A 17,034-nucleotide genomic window follows, 5' to 3' on the forward strand; every position below is an offset into this window, starting at 1 on the left:
CACAGACGGCTGCAAAAATCTGGAACGAACCCTAATTTTACATTGCAATAAAGCAATAATGCTGTCAGACCTTTTTCTCTTTAGTAGATAAGAAGGGGTTGCAACAAAGACATCATTTTATTAAACCAGTAAAATCATGGACAGTTGACTCAAGAAGAAGTAAGGAAACTATTAGCTGAATAATTCTTCTGTTAACCTTAAGAATGGTGTTTTCTTCTTAATTAAGTCAAGAATATCGCCTAGGATATCAGAATGGTGAAGAGTGTCATTCTTACCACTTCATCGTAAGAGCTGGTTTCTCAGGTGATTTTCTTTGGAATCACAGAACAATTGATTTAAAAGAGGAATTAATGTTTTTTTCATTTTTCCAGGCTGGGGAGAGGCAGTCTTTCAGGGTACAAAGCCAAAAAATCATTTTCCTTTTTATACATTCCCAAAACTTAAGAACTCTCTTTTCTTGTCTGCTACTTAAAGCACTTAAATTTGCCCTCTGTTTGTTGCATTCCTTAATCAAAAGGAAATAACCAAAACTACAAGTTTTACCCTGAACACATGGGAAACGATCATCATCTCATGTGCTTCTAACTTTCTTCTAAACCATCACATGCTCAATGGCTGCTCTGCAACTGCAGTCTCCAGAAGAGATGATGGTAACTCTCTCCCCAGCTAGATACTATCAGTCATGCACTTCCTTGAGGTAAATAGGAAACATGTCTCATCATTCCGTACTCCTCCCTCCTTCCGGGCTTGGCACAGCTCCTGTAGGGCTCCTGGAACCTGTCAGTCCAAGAAGAAAGGGACTCATACCCACGCTGAGCTGGTCACTCTCCTGCAGGACCTTCTGCTGCCACAAGAATGCTCATGAACTCTGCTTCATGGGTTTCACACATTGCCCTGAGGTCTGTATGTCCATGCTTACCGTTCTCAACGGTACAGAACTGTAAGGGACATTCTAAAGGGGTTTTATTTTTTATGCCAATACAGGATAAAAGTGATAACAAATCGGAACTTCACCTAATGACATAATCCACAAACCATAATGAAATCACAATTCCTAATGACCACTAATAAAGATTTACCGTGACAACTACATGGTATTTATGTATCCCTTTTCAGAGAGCTGGAATGTTTAATGATAAATGAGGCAAAAATAGATTAAAAATCATACTTCTTCTTTAAACATGCATCTCGGACAAAATACCATTTGTTTTAAAACAGAACTCTCCCTGGATTGCAATAGGCTAAATCAGGACATGCTTGAATACTAGTAAGGAAAAATCCATTGCTGTAAAATTCAGTGACAGCCCAGCACCCATCTGCATCTTAAACTACCTAAACACCTTTAAAAAAAAATGGCCTCAAGTGTTTATGGGAATCAACTAAGATTTATGAAAGGGATGTAGCTGTAGTAATTAATCCATCCATATTAAATAATTATTTTGACTTAACAGAAAGATCTGAAGTTGTATAACAAAACACTCTCCACATGACAAGACAATGCATGAAGATAAGGAAGAGAAAATAGACACTGGTGAAAAGGACAGAGCATTCCAGTATGTTTGATAGCAATTTTCCCTAAATGCGATAAACACTGCTGCTTCTCTAGATGACCTAATAGAACAAATATCTACACACACACTGTGCTCAGGAGGTCTCCACTACAGAACGTGGGCCCTCAAATAAATTAGTTGGATTATACAGCAAAAGACAAGATGGCCCAAGTTCCTGAGAGAGAGTTGTGATATTTTCTGGAGGGGACATCTGACATGCAACTTTAAGTCCTTTATCACTATTTTATTTCATTTAATGAAACCAGCAGGCAAGTTCTGAGATTTATAGAGCCTGGAAACATTCTGAGTCTCAAATTCTAAGTAATTTCATAGAGATGTTGATATAATGGCAAACAAAGAATTTCATATACACAAATAAACCCTGTCAGGACAGGCAGAATAGATAGACATAATTCACGTAGTATCACACACCTGCAAACTAACCACAGTGACAGTATTAAAAAGTTTATTCTTACCTGCTGCTGCTTCAGAACTGCTGCTATCTTTAACTACACAAACTGGACTTAGAGGTAAAATATCATCATCAAAACTGATCAGATCTCCTTCCACATCTAGCTTATTTTGCAAAGCAGGCGCTGAGGAGTTGGTTGCCGGTGACTCCCCCAGAGACTTGAAAGCTTTTTCTTGGGCAGATACAGAAAGACGGGGAGCAGCAGTAATTGGTTTTAGTGAAGCCAAAGAAAGGGCAGGATTTTCTACATAACGTGACTTTTTGGGAACAAGTGGCCTTGGAGCAGGAACAGGAAATTTCTTTTGTCCATCACTGTTCTCTGCAACTGATCCACTCCTTGCATCAACAAAATCACTACTAACACTTTTTACAAGGCCAGGTTTTGGTTTTTTTGGCAGTTCAGGTTTGGTTACAACACTGCTCCCAACTACTTCAGGCTGAGGCTGCAATTCCTTGGAAGAAGGTGTTGATTTGCTTTCCGTCCATGAATCCCAATCTCCTGAAACTCTGCTTGCTCCTGGCTTCGGAGCAACTACTGGTTTCTTTGCAGTTACAGGCCTTGGGGTGAATGATCGTGGAGCAACTTCTGGCTTTTTGGATGATCCTGAGGTATCGTTAGTTGCTTGGGATTCAAAAGCTTTGATCCGTGAAACAATACTATTTTGGCTCTTTTCTGTACTCATGCTGTCCCTTGCCAAGTGATTGTCCAGTAGGCTATCATCTAAGAGAGATGACTGCTGAGCTGAAGGCTGTTGCCTTTTTGCAGTAGACTGATTCACTTCCCCATTGTCTCGTATTCTACTTTCAGTATTTTTGACCACAGGTCTAAGATTGCTTTTTGATCTTGGCTTTGGCACAGGACGTATCACAGCACTGGGATTTTCTTGGCACCTCTGACCTTCAGAAATTTCAAAGACTATTAAGGGAGTCTCATTTTCTGAAGATGACCTATTCAGGAGAGATGCAGAAGGCCTAGGAGGTTTGAGAGGACTCTGCCCTGCTAACAGAAAAGAAGAGGTTTCTGTTATCTGTTCCAACACACTTTATTTATGTTATTTTTGTCACCTCCTACGATGGGAAACTTGATGATTTTCATTCAGAACATATTGCTGCCTGTGAAATTTTACAATTCTCTTTCTAAGAGGAAGCATTAAAAATATAAATTCTAGGAGGAAGCTGATGGTTGCTGAAATGAACGAAATTTACAGGTTAAGAGTTCAAAACTCCTTGTTAGCTCACAGCACGAGGGTGGTATGTGAGCAATGTCTCGACCAAAGGATAACAACAGTAACTTTCCCAGTTGAGTTACACAGTGTGTGTAACGCTGCTGTTATTCTGACTGGACGTCTGACCTCCTCTGGGTCCAAAGCAACTGCCTTTATGGCTGAACTGACTGAGTTGAGCAAAACTTTAAGGATTTTTATTGTAAAGTCATAAAGATAGATATGTTACATCTTCATTATAGAACAAGTTTTCATTATAGCCTAACCTACATGGTAGTTCTTCAGAAGAGAGGAGCTCTACAGGAATGTATAGAAGTAATCACTCCCAGAAATTTTACTGTTATTCATGTTAATTGCTGCACACATCAATAATGAAGAGCATCTTCATGAGACAGAGTAAGGCTTTTGTCAATGGAAATCCAAAAAGCTCACCTGGATAGCTTGCAGATTCCCAGCATGTAGGCAGACAGGTTTTTACATTACTTCCTGGAAAACGGCTGATTAATTCCTCTGGAAAGTCCGTTTGTGTTGCAGAAGTAGTGGTATGTCTAGGAGCAGCAGCATTATTGTTATTTGTTGTATTGACTTGCACTTGATTGATTTCTTTTATCACCTGCTCATAAGATGGTGGAAGCTACAAAACAAAAAGATAAAAATTTATAAACATCCAAAAGGGAACATAAAAAAAGCTTATAATTCAAGAATACTAACTAAATATGTGCAGAAGAAAAGAGCCTTGTCACAGATAATATTGCTTTTCTCTAACTTCACGTGCTTTTTACCTTTCAAATCAAACACACACCTCACGTAAATACGTGCTCACCTCAGCCGGAATAAGCTCATTTGTTCTCCACTGAGCATGAGACGAAGCAGCAGGGAACCCTAATGCCTGGGGAGTGACAGGGCTTGCACCCGGAAACCAGGAGGATGGCCGGAGGGGTTCAGCAGCAACTATTGTAATTTCAGGACGCCTGGAGATTAAGGCAAGGGGAATAATTAACCAACAAGTTTTAAAATAGTTATTGTAAATACAGAAGACCATCGTTTTCTCAGGATGGGAAATCAGAACACCTCACGCCTTCGTGACTTAGCCAAAGATACCTTTCACAATTTCAAAGCAACTTAGCTGACCTTTTTATCAAGCACTTCTATTTCCATTCAAAGCACCTAATTAAATGCCTAAGCCAAAAAGCAGGTTTATTGGCTTCAGTGAAATAATTTACATGCTTAAAGTACTTAAATACAGACGTAACTCAATTAGATGGAGCAAGTCTTAGTCTTCACGGGATAATGAGAACTGATCACGTGCTTGCCCATTAGCCTGCTGCAACGCAAAGACAACAGGGTAGTGAAGACCGCCACTGGCTGTAAGAGCTCGTCCACCCCGAGACTTCACGGGGAGCAAACCACCACTGATCTCTCAAATCTGCCACAAAATACATTTTGAGAAGTGAGTTTTGTGAGTAGATGAAGCATCTGCTACAGAAGCCTCTATCTGCCAACAGGAAAACAGTGCGGAAATATAACTTTTAGAACTGTTTTTACAAAGTGAGAGGGATACAGCTCATTTACTCCCAAAATTATGACAGACTCAGTTCACCAGCTATCCAGGTTGGTGACCTCCTTTCTCAAAAACCTTTGAAAAACTGGAAGGAGGCTTGAATGTGTGTATTTATTTACATTGCCAACTGATCCCATAAATAGATGTCAGGAAAGTAAAAGGGTTCTAAAGAGATGGTTGGTTGGTTGCATTTTTTTAAATTATAGTTTTAAGACACATGCAAAACTTGACCAGAAAACTCCTCAAACCCTTATTCCACCCCATGCTTAAGAACCACAACATTTCTGTTTTATTCCAGGTCTAATTTATTTTTAAAACCAAAAGGAAAGTGCGATGGCAAAAAATGAATTGGAGGAGAAAGCCATAAAAAGTAATATTGTGACACAATCTAATAAGCTTTCCAACAGCATATAATTATAATATAAATAACTGCATCATACCTTCTATCCCTCTGCTGCTCACTGTGGCTAGAGGTCCGAGAAGCTATTTAAATCAAATAAACAAAAATTTTTAGAGGTTAAAATATACTGCCACAGCGATAAGATAAGCGTAAGAGTATATCCCTTACCAATCCACCATAAATGAAACCAAGAGTATACAGCATCAGACCATGAATTCCAGATTTTAAGAATGGCCATGTTCAAATAAAAATTATTTGCATTAAATATGAGGAGATGTTTTTAAAAGGTTGAGGGTGCAGTTTCATAACCAGTTTAAGTCATTCTATACATCTGAGTTACCACCAAAAGAGAAGGTCCCATCTCCTTCCTTCTTCCTCGCAATGTGTTCTGCCTTGTCTGTTGTGGTGATCCTATAGTTGGAACTTGGTTTTTTTTCATTAGTTAAAACAGTCTATCAATGAAATACAGAGAAGCACTAAACATGTTTGGCTTTGCTTTTGATAGCTCTTTTCTAAGATGTATTCTTGTATCTCTTTTTAGGGGGGGTGGGGAAGACTTTTCAAGAAAGAAAAGGCACAAAATTTAAAAAACTCCTTTTTCATTTTCCTTATGTTAAAAAAAAAAATTGTTATTTTCTCATCCTGTATCCTTAAGACAGAAATTTACCAAAACATAATCACTTGCAGATTAAGTCACCAACCTTTTCTTTTTTTCAAATCACTGTGTTTTAAGTTAAATAAAATAAATAAATCCTGACCTCTTCATTTTTCTATTTTTGCCATATTTATATTCAAATAATTTTTTTCAATGGCCACATTATTTTTTATATTTCGATTGAGAAAAAAGCAAGTTAGCTGAGGAACAAACTTTTGCGTAGCAAGTGCAATTTAGGAAGCAGTAGAGTCTTATTGTGCAAAAGCTGACAACTGTGCTGTTCCTGTGCCATCACAGAATCAAAGCTGAAACCAGCAAAGCATACTTGATTTAAGAATCACATAGTGCTGTGTCAGACATACCTCTTCCACGGGGCATTTTTGATGTGCACTATTCATGAGTGCTAGAGGAAAAAAAGAAGGGGTTACAGAAGAGGAAGAGGAGGTGAAAAAGAAAAAGAACAAACCAAGGCTTCAGAGAGACAGAAACCATGATCAAATGGGTTAGTTGCACAAGGATAGCGCACATGCCAGTGTTTTAGGTGGACAACTATAATGCCTATTCACAATTCAGGGGCTTAAAAAATTAAAATTTTGAAGCAGATTTTATTTCTGGATTCATGCCGATTTTAACAATGGGAGTTTAGAAGTCTCTCCCCTGCAATAAATTATCAGTGAAAAATTCAGCTGAACATGGAGAAGTCCACTGCAGAGTTCAATAAAGCGCCCCTGTAGGAATGGGGCGGGGGGGGAGTCAAATCTCTCTGAATGCTCTGTTTAGCTCTAATGGGTCTAAGCTTTTCCCTTTCCTAAAAAAAGGACAAAAAAAGGGGGGGGGGGGCATGTGACCCAGATCCCATGAGGCTGGGATCCCACCACTCGTACTCACACCTCTCAGAGAAGCGTGCTCAGGCTTGCTGATCCACCTAGGAGGCAGCAGGTATGCCGGAAAAGTCTCAAGAATTTCTGGCATAATCCCGTGTCTCCTAATCCAGCTCCATAAAAATCATTTGACTAAAAAAAAAAACAAAAACAAAAACCACCTTGTACCTAAACGACACCTCAGCTTCACTTTCTTTTCCACGCACCTTAACACAGCATTGATATTACCCACTCATTGGGGGTGGGGAGGGAGAAAGCCAACCTCTTCAAGTTTATTTTTGCAAGAAGGATGGAAGACAGCGTTCACTTGATAAACGTATTCAATACAGCTGCTTGGGGTACATCCAAATTACAAAGATAATGGCATTAGAAATTAAAACCAGTTAATGAGGGATGTACAACTGAACTGATAAACCTGCCAACTTCTTTCGTTCCATCTTCATTTCTAGATAAATTCTACATGCTATTTTGTCCTGTGGGACTTTGAAAGTACTTCTATATATTTAAATTACTAATTTAAAGTAATAATATTACTTCCTGCAACAAGGATATATGAGAGTATTTTAAGAAAAACAGCTTCTTTCAATGCTTTTTCAATACGAGACTAGACATCTCTACCATCAATCCTATACAATATGCAGAATATTAGACTGATAAGTTATTTTTCTCACTGCACATCTGCCTTGAAATAAAGATTAGTTATTACAGTACCTAAGAGAAAGCCTCTAGAGCAAGCAAATGGAAAGAATAAAGCATTATTTCTGCTCCTTCCCTTACCTACAAAGTAATACACCAAAAGAGGTGACAGAAAGGATCCAGGTAAGAGGCCACAATTGCTGTTTTTGCAATACTGAACATGTCATATATCTGCAAGAGATACCTTCTTCAGGGAAAGCTAAATTGATACGGTACCCCTCAAGCCAAAACAAACAAACAAACAAAACCAGCCAAGATCTGACTGGACAATTTATGTAGAAGCGGTAGAAGTGCAGTTTCAAACAAACTGGAAATTTTCATAGAACTCTGGAAAGAGAAGAGCTGAAGCTTTTCTCCTGAACTCTTTCTTGGCACAAGGGGGAGGTCTTGCTCCTTTTCTCTTAGTTCTGCTTCTAGGCACTGCAGGGAACTAGGAGGGTTGTCTGACATTATAGCTAGGCTGATTTAATTAATGCTTGGGTGTAGCTAAAAGAGATGGTGCCAACCAATCCCCCTTCCAATCACCGACTTTTGTTCCCTCTCCTGAACTAACATTAGCACTCACCTGACCCCACAGTAAACGAGTTCAGAGTGCTAAACACATATAAAACTAACCACTTCCTGTGAGGTTAGTTTTTGACCATTTTATCTCCCTGAACCTGCTCCCCATACGTTCAGACCACCAGCAGCACAAGGGAGGGAACGTGCCACTCAACAGCCGTCTCCATTTCCTGCCTCTCGCTGCTGTTATTATTATTATAAAGTCTGCATAACTACACCCTAAGAGCAAGCCTGCCATTTCACACAAATTAGACAGCAATGATTAATGAAGACACTTGACTCCTTCCTCCGCCTTTCCCTGGGCTGCATGGTGCTGCCTCTGCACCACTCCCTGCATTATGCCAGCCCAAATGTTTGTGCAGATGGGGAGGGAATGAGGTCACGCAATTGATCTGGCTGGGGAAAAAGTGGGAGCCAAAAGAACCCAGGAAACCCCCAAGCAAAACAAAACTAAAATGAAAAACAAACCAAGCCCACAGCCAAAAACTGCTGCAAAAATGCCAAATGGGAAGCTACAGCCTCAGAGCATGTACTGTGGTCTCCAGGACAAGCTCTTACACATCCTTCAGCCATGTATTTGCTTAGGGCAGAACGAGAATGGAACAAACCTGCAGTTTCTTCCAAACTTTTACAGCAGCAGACTTGCTTCAGCAGCCTTGCTACTTAATGCCACCTAGCAGTGGATAACTGAGTGCAAACACCACTCCACCTTGGCTCACCGCTGCAGCATTTGGCTTGCATGTTTTTCCTTCCTTTGGCACCAATGTGCGTGATGCTGTTTCTTAAGGCAACCGAAATAGTTCCACTGATTTCAGTGGGAGCTGGATTTAGTGGTGTGTGCTCGGCTGAGACCATCATTAAAAATGTAGAGGTACCTTTTGAAGAGTTTAGACTAGAAAATGACTCCCAAGCACATCTCATTTCCACATGCTTGTTTTCTTGGGCTCATGTTTCTCCAGACTGTGTGTTTTGTTGAACTCTTACACCACACAGTTCTTATACACATAATGCATTTTCTGAAAATTTTCTCTGTGGTGCATACTGTATTAATAGTGTTCAGAAGCAGCCATCAGTGTGGAGGCCTCCTGTCAGTATGCAATAGATACAGCTTTTACTGCAAACTATTAGAGCAATTACAGTGGTTTGGACAGAGAAGAAGAAAATGAGGGAAGGGGTTACCTTGTAATGTTACATTTTCAGTCTTACTTCATAACATAATATATTCTTTTTGTCTCAGGAAAAGGAATCCTGCTGAGCTGTCAAACAGTTAAAAGTAGATGACACCTTTCTAACCGCAGCTGTAGTCAGGGTGGAAGAAGAAAAAGAGTCCGTCTTCCTCTTTGGTCAGAAAAGCGGGAGAGACCTAAGAGTACTAAGTAATTTTAAGCCATGTCCACAGGTTGGAAAGTTGAAACCCTGCAGACACCTATCACGTGTCTTGAAAATCAGAGTTAAATAGCCCACAGCAGCTGTGATTAAGAAATAAAAACAGATTTCTAACTCTATAAAGGAAACACATTTTTCCGGAAAATACCATACTTCAAAGTAATGGCAAGTGGAGTTAGGAATTTTTCTGGGTCCAATTTTAATTTAGATATCTCCATAGGTATCGCTACTGGTATACATAGAACTATGGTTTCATGTACTCTGTCTCAAAATACGCAGGGAGTTTTTCTCTAGCTTATCATCTGAATAATTCACATAGTATTTATATTTCATCATAGTTATTCACATACTAATATTATTACCTATATGTTATAACATCTGTGAGCAAGGGCATCTTGACTAGATACTTCTTCTTTACCTGTGTGTGCCTCAAAACAAGGTATCACTTGTTACTATATTTTCAAAAATGTACGTATCAATTGTTTAATGGTCTTTTAGACGGTTTCACAGTTAGACCAGAGACTAGGGCGTAGGGAGTCTAGAATCTGTTCCCAACTCCACTCTAAAAGGCCTTCTGTGATCTGGTGCTCTCTGTTTTCCAGTTTCCTACGTATGGCAACAATAGCACAGATAAAGTACTGTATTTTAATTACAGCATCATGTAGACTTGCTCTGAATAAAGCTTTCATGATCCCCTTTGACTGCCTCCAACCCAATCCATGCTAATAAGCCCCAGGTCCAGGAGAAACAGATCAGCTGTGCATATACAACAAAATCCTCAGAGCTGTTTTATTAGCATGAAATGGAAAACACGGACAGAAATGAAATAAAAATGAAAAGGGGAAGAAAGGAATAGCATACTTTGGAAGATGCAGATGAAAAAATTCTCTGCCTGGAAACATCATGATCGGGGAGAGAGAAAGAGGAGACAAACAATGAAATCAGGGAAAAAGGGATTGGTCTTTCATTCAAGATTTAGAAACAATTTTTTATTTTCCAAAATGAGTCTGGTGTCTCATGTCCAATTCTGTCCCCAGTAGAGTCAATAAACAGTTGCGGCAGATTTCTACTGACATGGAACAAGCTTCTGTTTTACCAAGTGAACTAAAATTGGGTATGTGCCACCCAGGGTTAGAGATGTTCACTTCAGTACTAGTGCACAATTAAGAAAACGTTAGTAACTGGCGAGAGGGAACAGCCCATCAGCAAAGGAAAAAAAAAAAAAAGGAAGGAAAGCAAACAAAAAAGAGTTACAGTCCCCAAAAATCCTGTCAGCTACTGTCTTTTCACATATGAAGTTAACCAATTCATCTAAAAACGAAGATGGAACAATCTTACAATATTATGATTCTCAAGAAGTAGAGGAAAAAATAGACTTACATCTCTTGATTGCTGCTCTTATGGATGACAAGGGTCCTTGGCTTAATGAGGGAAAAAAAAATATTACAATGTGGTTAATGTCTCAAGGAGAAAACAGCTAAGTAACATCACGCAGAGATTCCCTACATACTGTACAGTGCTTGCCAAGTTCATTTTTCCCCAAGGTTATCTTACAGAAATTTGTGCAAAACTCCTGGAGTATACAACCATACTCCGATCCTTCTAATGAAAACCAGGATACAGCTCTCCTATCTTTGCAAAGATAGAAAGCTAATTTTAATAGCCACTTGTCCTCTTGATTGTGTGTTGAAGTTCACGTTCTCAGATTACTTAGCACCTAATGACTCAACATTCTTATAAATTAACAAAATTTGCACAGTCCAGGAAAAACCTACACCTCCTTTGCTAAATATTGTTAACAATTATTTAACAACTTATCTTCACTTTCAGCTGAGGTTGCATTTTCAGTAATGAGTTGGTGGGTGGGGTTAGACAGGAAGACAACACGACCAAAAATCTGTTGATACACAAGGACTGAAAAATGTTTCCGTTTGCCAAATCATCTGTTTTCTTGGTAAGACTAAGGTTTTTGTAGCTTCTTTTCTGGAGGTCTTATTTAACACAGAAATAGTAGCCCTTACTATTTTCGCAGGTAAAAAACAAAAGTAACTTCAGATTATCATTGTTTAAAAGTGTGGGCAAGATATTAATAACCTGCCACATATACAAAGCTACAGAGGAGTTCAAAGAACCAAAACAAAACTACTTCAGAAAAGGGCTTTTTTTTTTTTTTAAAGCACAACAGATAGCATACTTGTTGGTGAGAAGTCTTTGAAAGCGCTGAATAATCTTATGAATAACTAAAAATAAACAGACTATATCTGGTTCAAATTAAATACAGTATCTTCAATACAACAGAAAGATATACTAATCGAGCCTTTTCCAGGAACCCTCCACGGCAGCTTTCGCCAGTAGTAGTAACAGCAGGGCTATTATTAGAGAAGAGAGGGCATTTTTATTTAACACTAGTCTCCCTATGCCTGAAGCAGGCAGGCAGCATGCAAACTCTACCAGTTTATCTGTCAGCCCGGTTTGGCTCCACAAGCACTTGCACGGCAACGGCTGATGCCTGCAGTTCGCCAGTGGCATGAAGAAGCAGGCATGTGGAGAAGAGGAGGAGGAGACAATAAGAACCACAGTTAAAAAGAGCACGGATGGAAAATGTCTTTCCTCTATAGCCATTCTGAAAACTATTTAAGACTAGAAATGAATGTTGCTCTCACCGAACTGTTCTCTGAAGTAGTCTGGCTAGTCTAGGATAAACAATGCCTATTTGTCTGGTTTCAGGAACAGTTCAAAAGTGGCTTGGCCCCCGTCCACACAGCTAGCAAAGCCACATTAGAAAATATTTCTATCAGTGATATGTCACTGCGCATTCTCAGCAGAAAAGGAGTCTTATTTTCCTTCCAAACGTCCCATCATAATAGAGTCTTATCTTTAAAAAAGACTTTCAGTTGTATGTTTTCCCAAATGCACCCCATAGGCCTTTTTTTCTTCCTTATAACTGAAGTATACTCCTTTCGGATGTTCATTTTTTAAGCTCTTTCTCCTGTTTTAATTGCTTTAAATAATAACAATATTTAGGGTTTTAATAAAAGAATATACTTTTAATTATATTTAGTATCGAACAGGAAGGAGATTAAAGTCTGGCAACACGAATCAGAAATCTTTTGGAATAGCAAATGCTTCCTATACCCAAAATTCAAGATTTACTTAAGTCTTACAGTAGGAAAGTAGGAAATCTATAAAATATGTGCACTCAAGTATCCATAAGAATGGAACAGGTACGTTATTCCTTCAACTGACAAGATCACTTCCAACCACTGCAATCTGCCTCAGAATATGATGAACACTTTTCAGGTATGAGTAGGTGTTTTTGGCTAGAAATCACAGGAGTAGTCATACATACACAAAGTTAAAGTTTTCTGTACAACATGAGGGGCCAAAAGGTACAGAAGAGATTTTAAAGCAAAAGGCATGCATGTGCACATGCACACACGCAAAATCCTTCATGAAACCAACCTGGTGAAGCTGAAGTATCAATGTACCAAGAGCAAGGCAGTTCAAGTGTACAACTATCTGTATAACTGAGAACCTAGGATAACGTGGTTCTGTTAGAAAATTTATGATCTCACAGGCAGAACAAGTTGTTATCAGATAGGTTTTTTTTTTCCTTACTTTCCATTAGCAGGTCACCATCAACACCCTTCCTCTCTTCTGGCAAAGCACCACTTTTCGTACACCCAAGAGAGTTCGATTCACATTTAACATAAAATTATTGTTAAGTATCACTTAAGCCTTTTAAAAAGGAGGAAATGGGAGTGAATTTAGAATTTCTTTTTTCGTCATGAAACTCTAAAAGGGAACTGCAGATTCCATAACTTTGTTACCCACTAACCCCCAGCAACTTAAGAGAGATGCTCTGCTTAGCGCAGACTGTGATTTTGCCCACACCACAGCTAATCCCTCCCTGTTCCACAGGCAACACTTTCTGGCCTCTTTTCCTGTCCTACGAAAAGAGAAGTGATAAGGTTGCTTAAATCCTCTTCTGCTCCACAGTTAACGGCCATCTTTTCTCGCAAGCCCTGCAAATAATTAGCATAATCCCATTGAATTTGATTCTCCCACAGTTACAGCAATAATTCTGCTATATGGGGCCTCCACCTCTTTCCCACCTCCTCCTCCTCCTCCAGCCTGTCAGGCAGATCAGTGAACACATGAGAGCACATACGAAAACTCCACAAGCACACATGGAAAAGGAAGGAGGAAAAAGGAGGAGGAAGAAGTTCAAGCTGCATGGGATCTCTGATCCTGCTCCCAGTGCGACTCCCAACCAGTCATGCCAGCACAAGCGAGGGGACGGCGCGACAGCAAACAGCCGGCGAAGTGAGGGCTGGGAGCTCCCGTGCTCCCCTGCAACGTGCTCGAGCGCAACTACAAACACAAATTGCTAGAAGAAAACAGAACAGACAGGAGGAAGCAGGAAGGTTAACGGTGTTAAAGACCCTGATAAATACTAGCTCAAACACCATCCCAGCCACCCCTAATGCGGAATAAGCAAAGATGCAAATTGCTCATACGTGCCCCCTGCTATTTACCATGCAGGAGCGCACAACTGGAGCGATTCCCCTGACATCTGCAGATTTATCCTACCTCACTCACTGTTAGTTTAAAGCACAAACTCTAACATTTCTAATTAAGGCAGCAGGTTTCTGATGCATTATCACCTCCCAGCCCCTCAACAGGGGGAACCAACCCTTCCCTATCAGGCCCTCTGCCAGCTGAACGACGGGATTCATTAGGTTCAGAAGGGATCTGTGACCTGCTCTGCTTGCTACTCTGAAAGCAGCTTTACTTTAAGCAGGTAGTAATATGAAAAGGGCCCCACAGATCACCCTCTGAAAGAAAAAACCCTGGAGTGGTTAGTGTGAAGATGTTAAACACCCACTCACTCTTCCTCACAGGCTTTACTCTGGCTTTCAAGGACAGACTTTCTAAACGTAAACATTCGAGGAAAATGCTTCAAAAGTGCATTTTAAGCCCGTGCACTGGGGAAATAAAATTGTGACAAACTAGACTGGGCAAAAAGCTGTAAACTGCTCCGGGGAATAAGGGCAATTACTGCATATAAAACACGGCTTCTGCCTCATTAGGGGCTCTGCCCAAATACTCTTCCTTGCACTGAGCACTGTATCTCTTCAAAAGCAGTTTCAATGCACCTACAGTATTTCTTAAAGGCTCACTCCTGCACGGTGCCTCCTGACTCAAAACAGCAACCACGTGAGTACCGCTCACCCAACAGTCCCCACATGGTAAATGACAGTGGTACTGTTCAAGTGGAATCAAGTTGAAATCACAAAGCTATCTCCTAGTGAGCAGACAGGGATTTGTTTGGGCCTGGAGTGGGACAGCATCCAAGTCAGAGTTACCCAAGCAAAGAGGCTGGACTACCTTTTCATTCAGACATCTGAGAACATACTGAAGCATCTGCTGCAAAGGCTCAAAAATTTACCCTTCATGTCATGTTTTGTGGAGCTTTTCTTAAAGCATCAGTCCCTAGGATCACACCTCTGTGTCTAAGCCTTTTAATAGATCTCTAACTGTGACGCTTATCGACTTGGTCTTACACAAACAGCCTAAAAAAAATTAAAATGTTGCTATTTTTAAAAAGTCTTGTGACTTTTTAGAATGTGAGCCAAGAATTTTTAAATAGTTGGTGTTGACATTACTGTGAGGCAAAATACTCATTTAATAGAAGGCATGACATATTCCTCTCAGTTACTTTGAGTAACTTTAAGTAAACTTTTAGTTACTTCAAGTAAAAGTCAATGGACTACAGTGCAGTATTTTTACAACTTATTAGAAAATCATTAATAATATTTAGAAAACATCAGGCCAAACACAAACTGTTGCAAATGCCATCTAAATGATTTCATTGCAGAGTTACAAAAAGCAATTTTGTATTAGCAATTTTGAAATTAATTTAAATGGGGTGCAAAAGATCAAATTTACTACCATCCAGATATCACACCTATCAGTTTTACAGAAAAGCCTTCAAACTTAGGGACAGATGGGGCAGCTATCTCATCTTCATGGCACAGATGCAGTAGACAGAACCGTATTATTCCTGTGGATTAAGCGAAACTACACTGAAAAAAATGTATTAACACACAATGATCAGTCTCTTCAATAGTTCAACTGCAGAGGTCTTTCAGGCCTGTCAGCTCTCTAATTCACAAATTAGATTAAGCGATGCACCAACTCAAGACGCAGTTTCCCCATCAGTGCAAGACAAACTGAGACTGCGCAGCTCGTAGTCCCACCTTCCCCACTCACCGTTTCCAGCAGCTCCCTTGCGCTGGCGCTGACATGGTCACAGGTCAGCTGGATCAGCCATATAATTCTGATAATAACAAGCAACCTTGTCCCCAAATATCCCAATTAATTTTCAGCCAGACAATCTGGCTGGTCTAGGCAGCTGCAGAGCCACATGAGCACTAGGGTGACGTGAGACAGGCAGCAGGAACGGGCAGCCAGGGATGCCAGCAACTGTCCTTGCGGGAAGTAGCACAGCCTCCACTCACAAAAACAAACCCTAAGTCTGTGGCTCAATTCTAATATGAAGTTAATTCGACTGCAAATCACCGAATCTTGGCTATGCCTCAGGTTGGCTGTTCTTCTCTCCCTTCAGCATGAGTTGATTCACTATTTTATTTTTTTCTGCTGATGTTAGTTGTCCAGATTGGCTCACTGTGAGATCAGACAAGCACCAGAAAAGAGCACCTGGCAGCAGCCTGGCACCACGGTGGCCTCTCTGCAACATTAAGACATACCCTCACATTCCCTGCTGAACAGTGGGGTGTTGGCATAGCCCTGCCTGTGCAAAAGGCTAACAGATCCAGTCACCTCGGAAATCACAGTAGTACAGATCTGGTTATCTAGGAAATCAGATTCACCCTGGCATAATTTTGCTTCTCTCTTGGGTCCAACCCCAAAAGCAAGTAACCCTGAACCACTAATTAAGTCCCATGACAATTCTAGCCTCATCACTATGCTGAAACCGTCTATGTCCACATCACTTATTAAATGCCACAATTGCGACTTTCCACTGTCCGAACAAGCAGGGATGTAGTTAAGAAGCAGCTAAAATCCAGCTGTTTAGCTAATTAAAACAGCTCATGATGATCAGCACAGGGAAATCCTTTCAGGAATGACTCTCCAGCTATTTCTGCAGCCACTTATTACATATAAATGTGCTTGTCACTGTCATACTTGGGGATCATACTTCAGTAAGTGAACCTTTGATTTTAAGGTAGATTACAGGCCAGAAGTCCAAGTAGATCACGGTAACAGATGATAACATTTCACACAGCAATTCCTGCAGCAAACTAGAAGTCATTAAGTTGTAACAGCTTTCACATTTAATGCTGTCAAGCTTAAAACTCGAAGCTGAAACAGTCAAAATTTCTTTGAGAATCTACCAAGTCACTTAGTTCATGTGTATCCTGAATTAACTCTTTCCTGATCCAGAATGACGGACATCCTAGAAAGAATTCCTCTTTTCATTTAGAATTTTCTTTCAGAGAACAATCTGAGCTGAACTACACCTTGCCCCCAGAGATGACTATATAAACTTGCCCGTGCCAGAAAGGTAACCCCTCAGAACACAGCTCAAGTTATTCTCAGCCTTCATTGGGTATCTACTGATT

The 17,034-nt window shown here is 40.1% G+C and overlaps 1 protein-coding gene across 10 annotated transcripts in view; it reads right to left on the reverse strand.

Annotated features, from left to right (window-relative positions):
- SH3D19 (SH3 domain containing 19) overlaps positions 1-17,034 on the reverse strand; it is an 85,901-nt gene that overhangs the window by 32,760 nt on the left and 36,107 nt on the right. For 4 of the 10 annotated variants that reach the window (XM_068942273.1, XM_068942274.1, XM_068942269.1 and 1 more), the window contains exons 3-7: positions 10,766-10,806; positions 5,247-5,289; positions 4,069-4,216; positions 3,678-3,879; positions 2,027-3,022 (exon numbers count right to left, since the gene is read on the reverse strand). In XM_068942273.1, the coding sequence (XP_068798374.1) occupies positions 2,027-3,022; positions 3,678-3,879; positions 4,069-4,216; positions 5,247-5,289; positions 10,766-10,806 (1,430 nt within the window). Of the gene's footprint in view, positions 1-2,026; positions 3,023-3,677; positions 3,880-4,068; positions 4,217-5,246; positions 5,290-6,223; positions 6,265-6,749; positions 6,875-10,765; positions 10,807-17,034 lie in introns of all 10 variants that reach the window. The other 6 variants (XM_068942275.1, XM_068942276.1, XM_068942270.1 and 3 more) reach the window with 4 other exon arrangements.

This window comes from Struthio camelus, chromosome 4 (genome assembly GCF_040807025.1).
Source record: "Struthio camelus isolate bStrCam1 chromosome 4, bStrCam1.hap1, whole genome shotgun sequence".
Classification (NCBI taxonomy): Eukaryota; Metazoa; Chordata; class Aves; order Struthioniformes; family Struthionidae; genus Struthio; species Struthio camelus.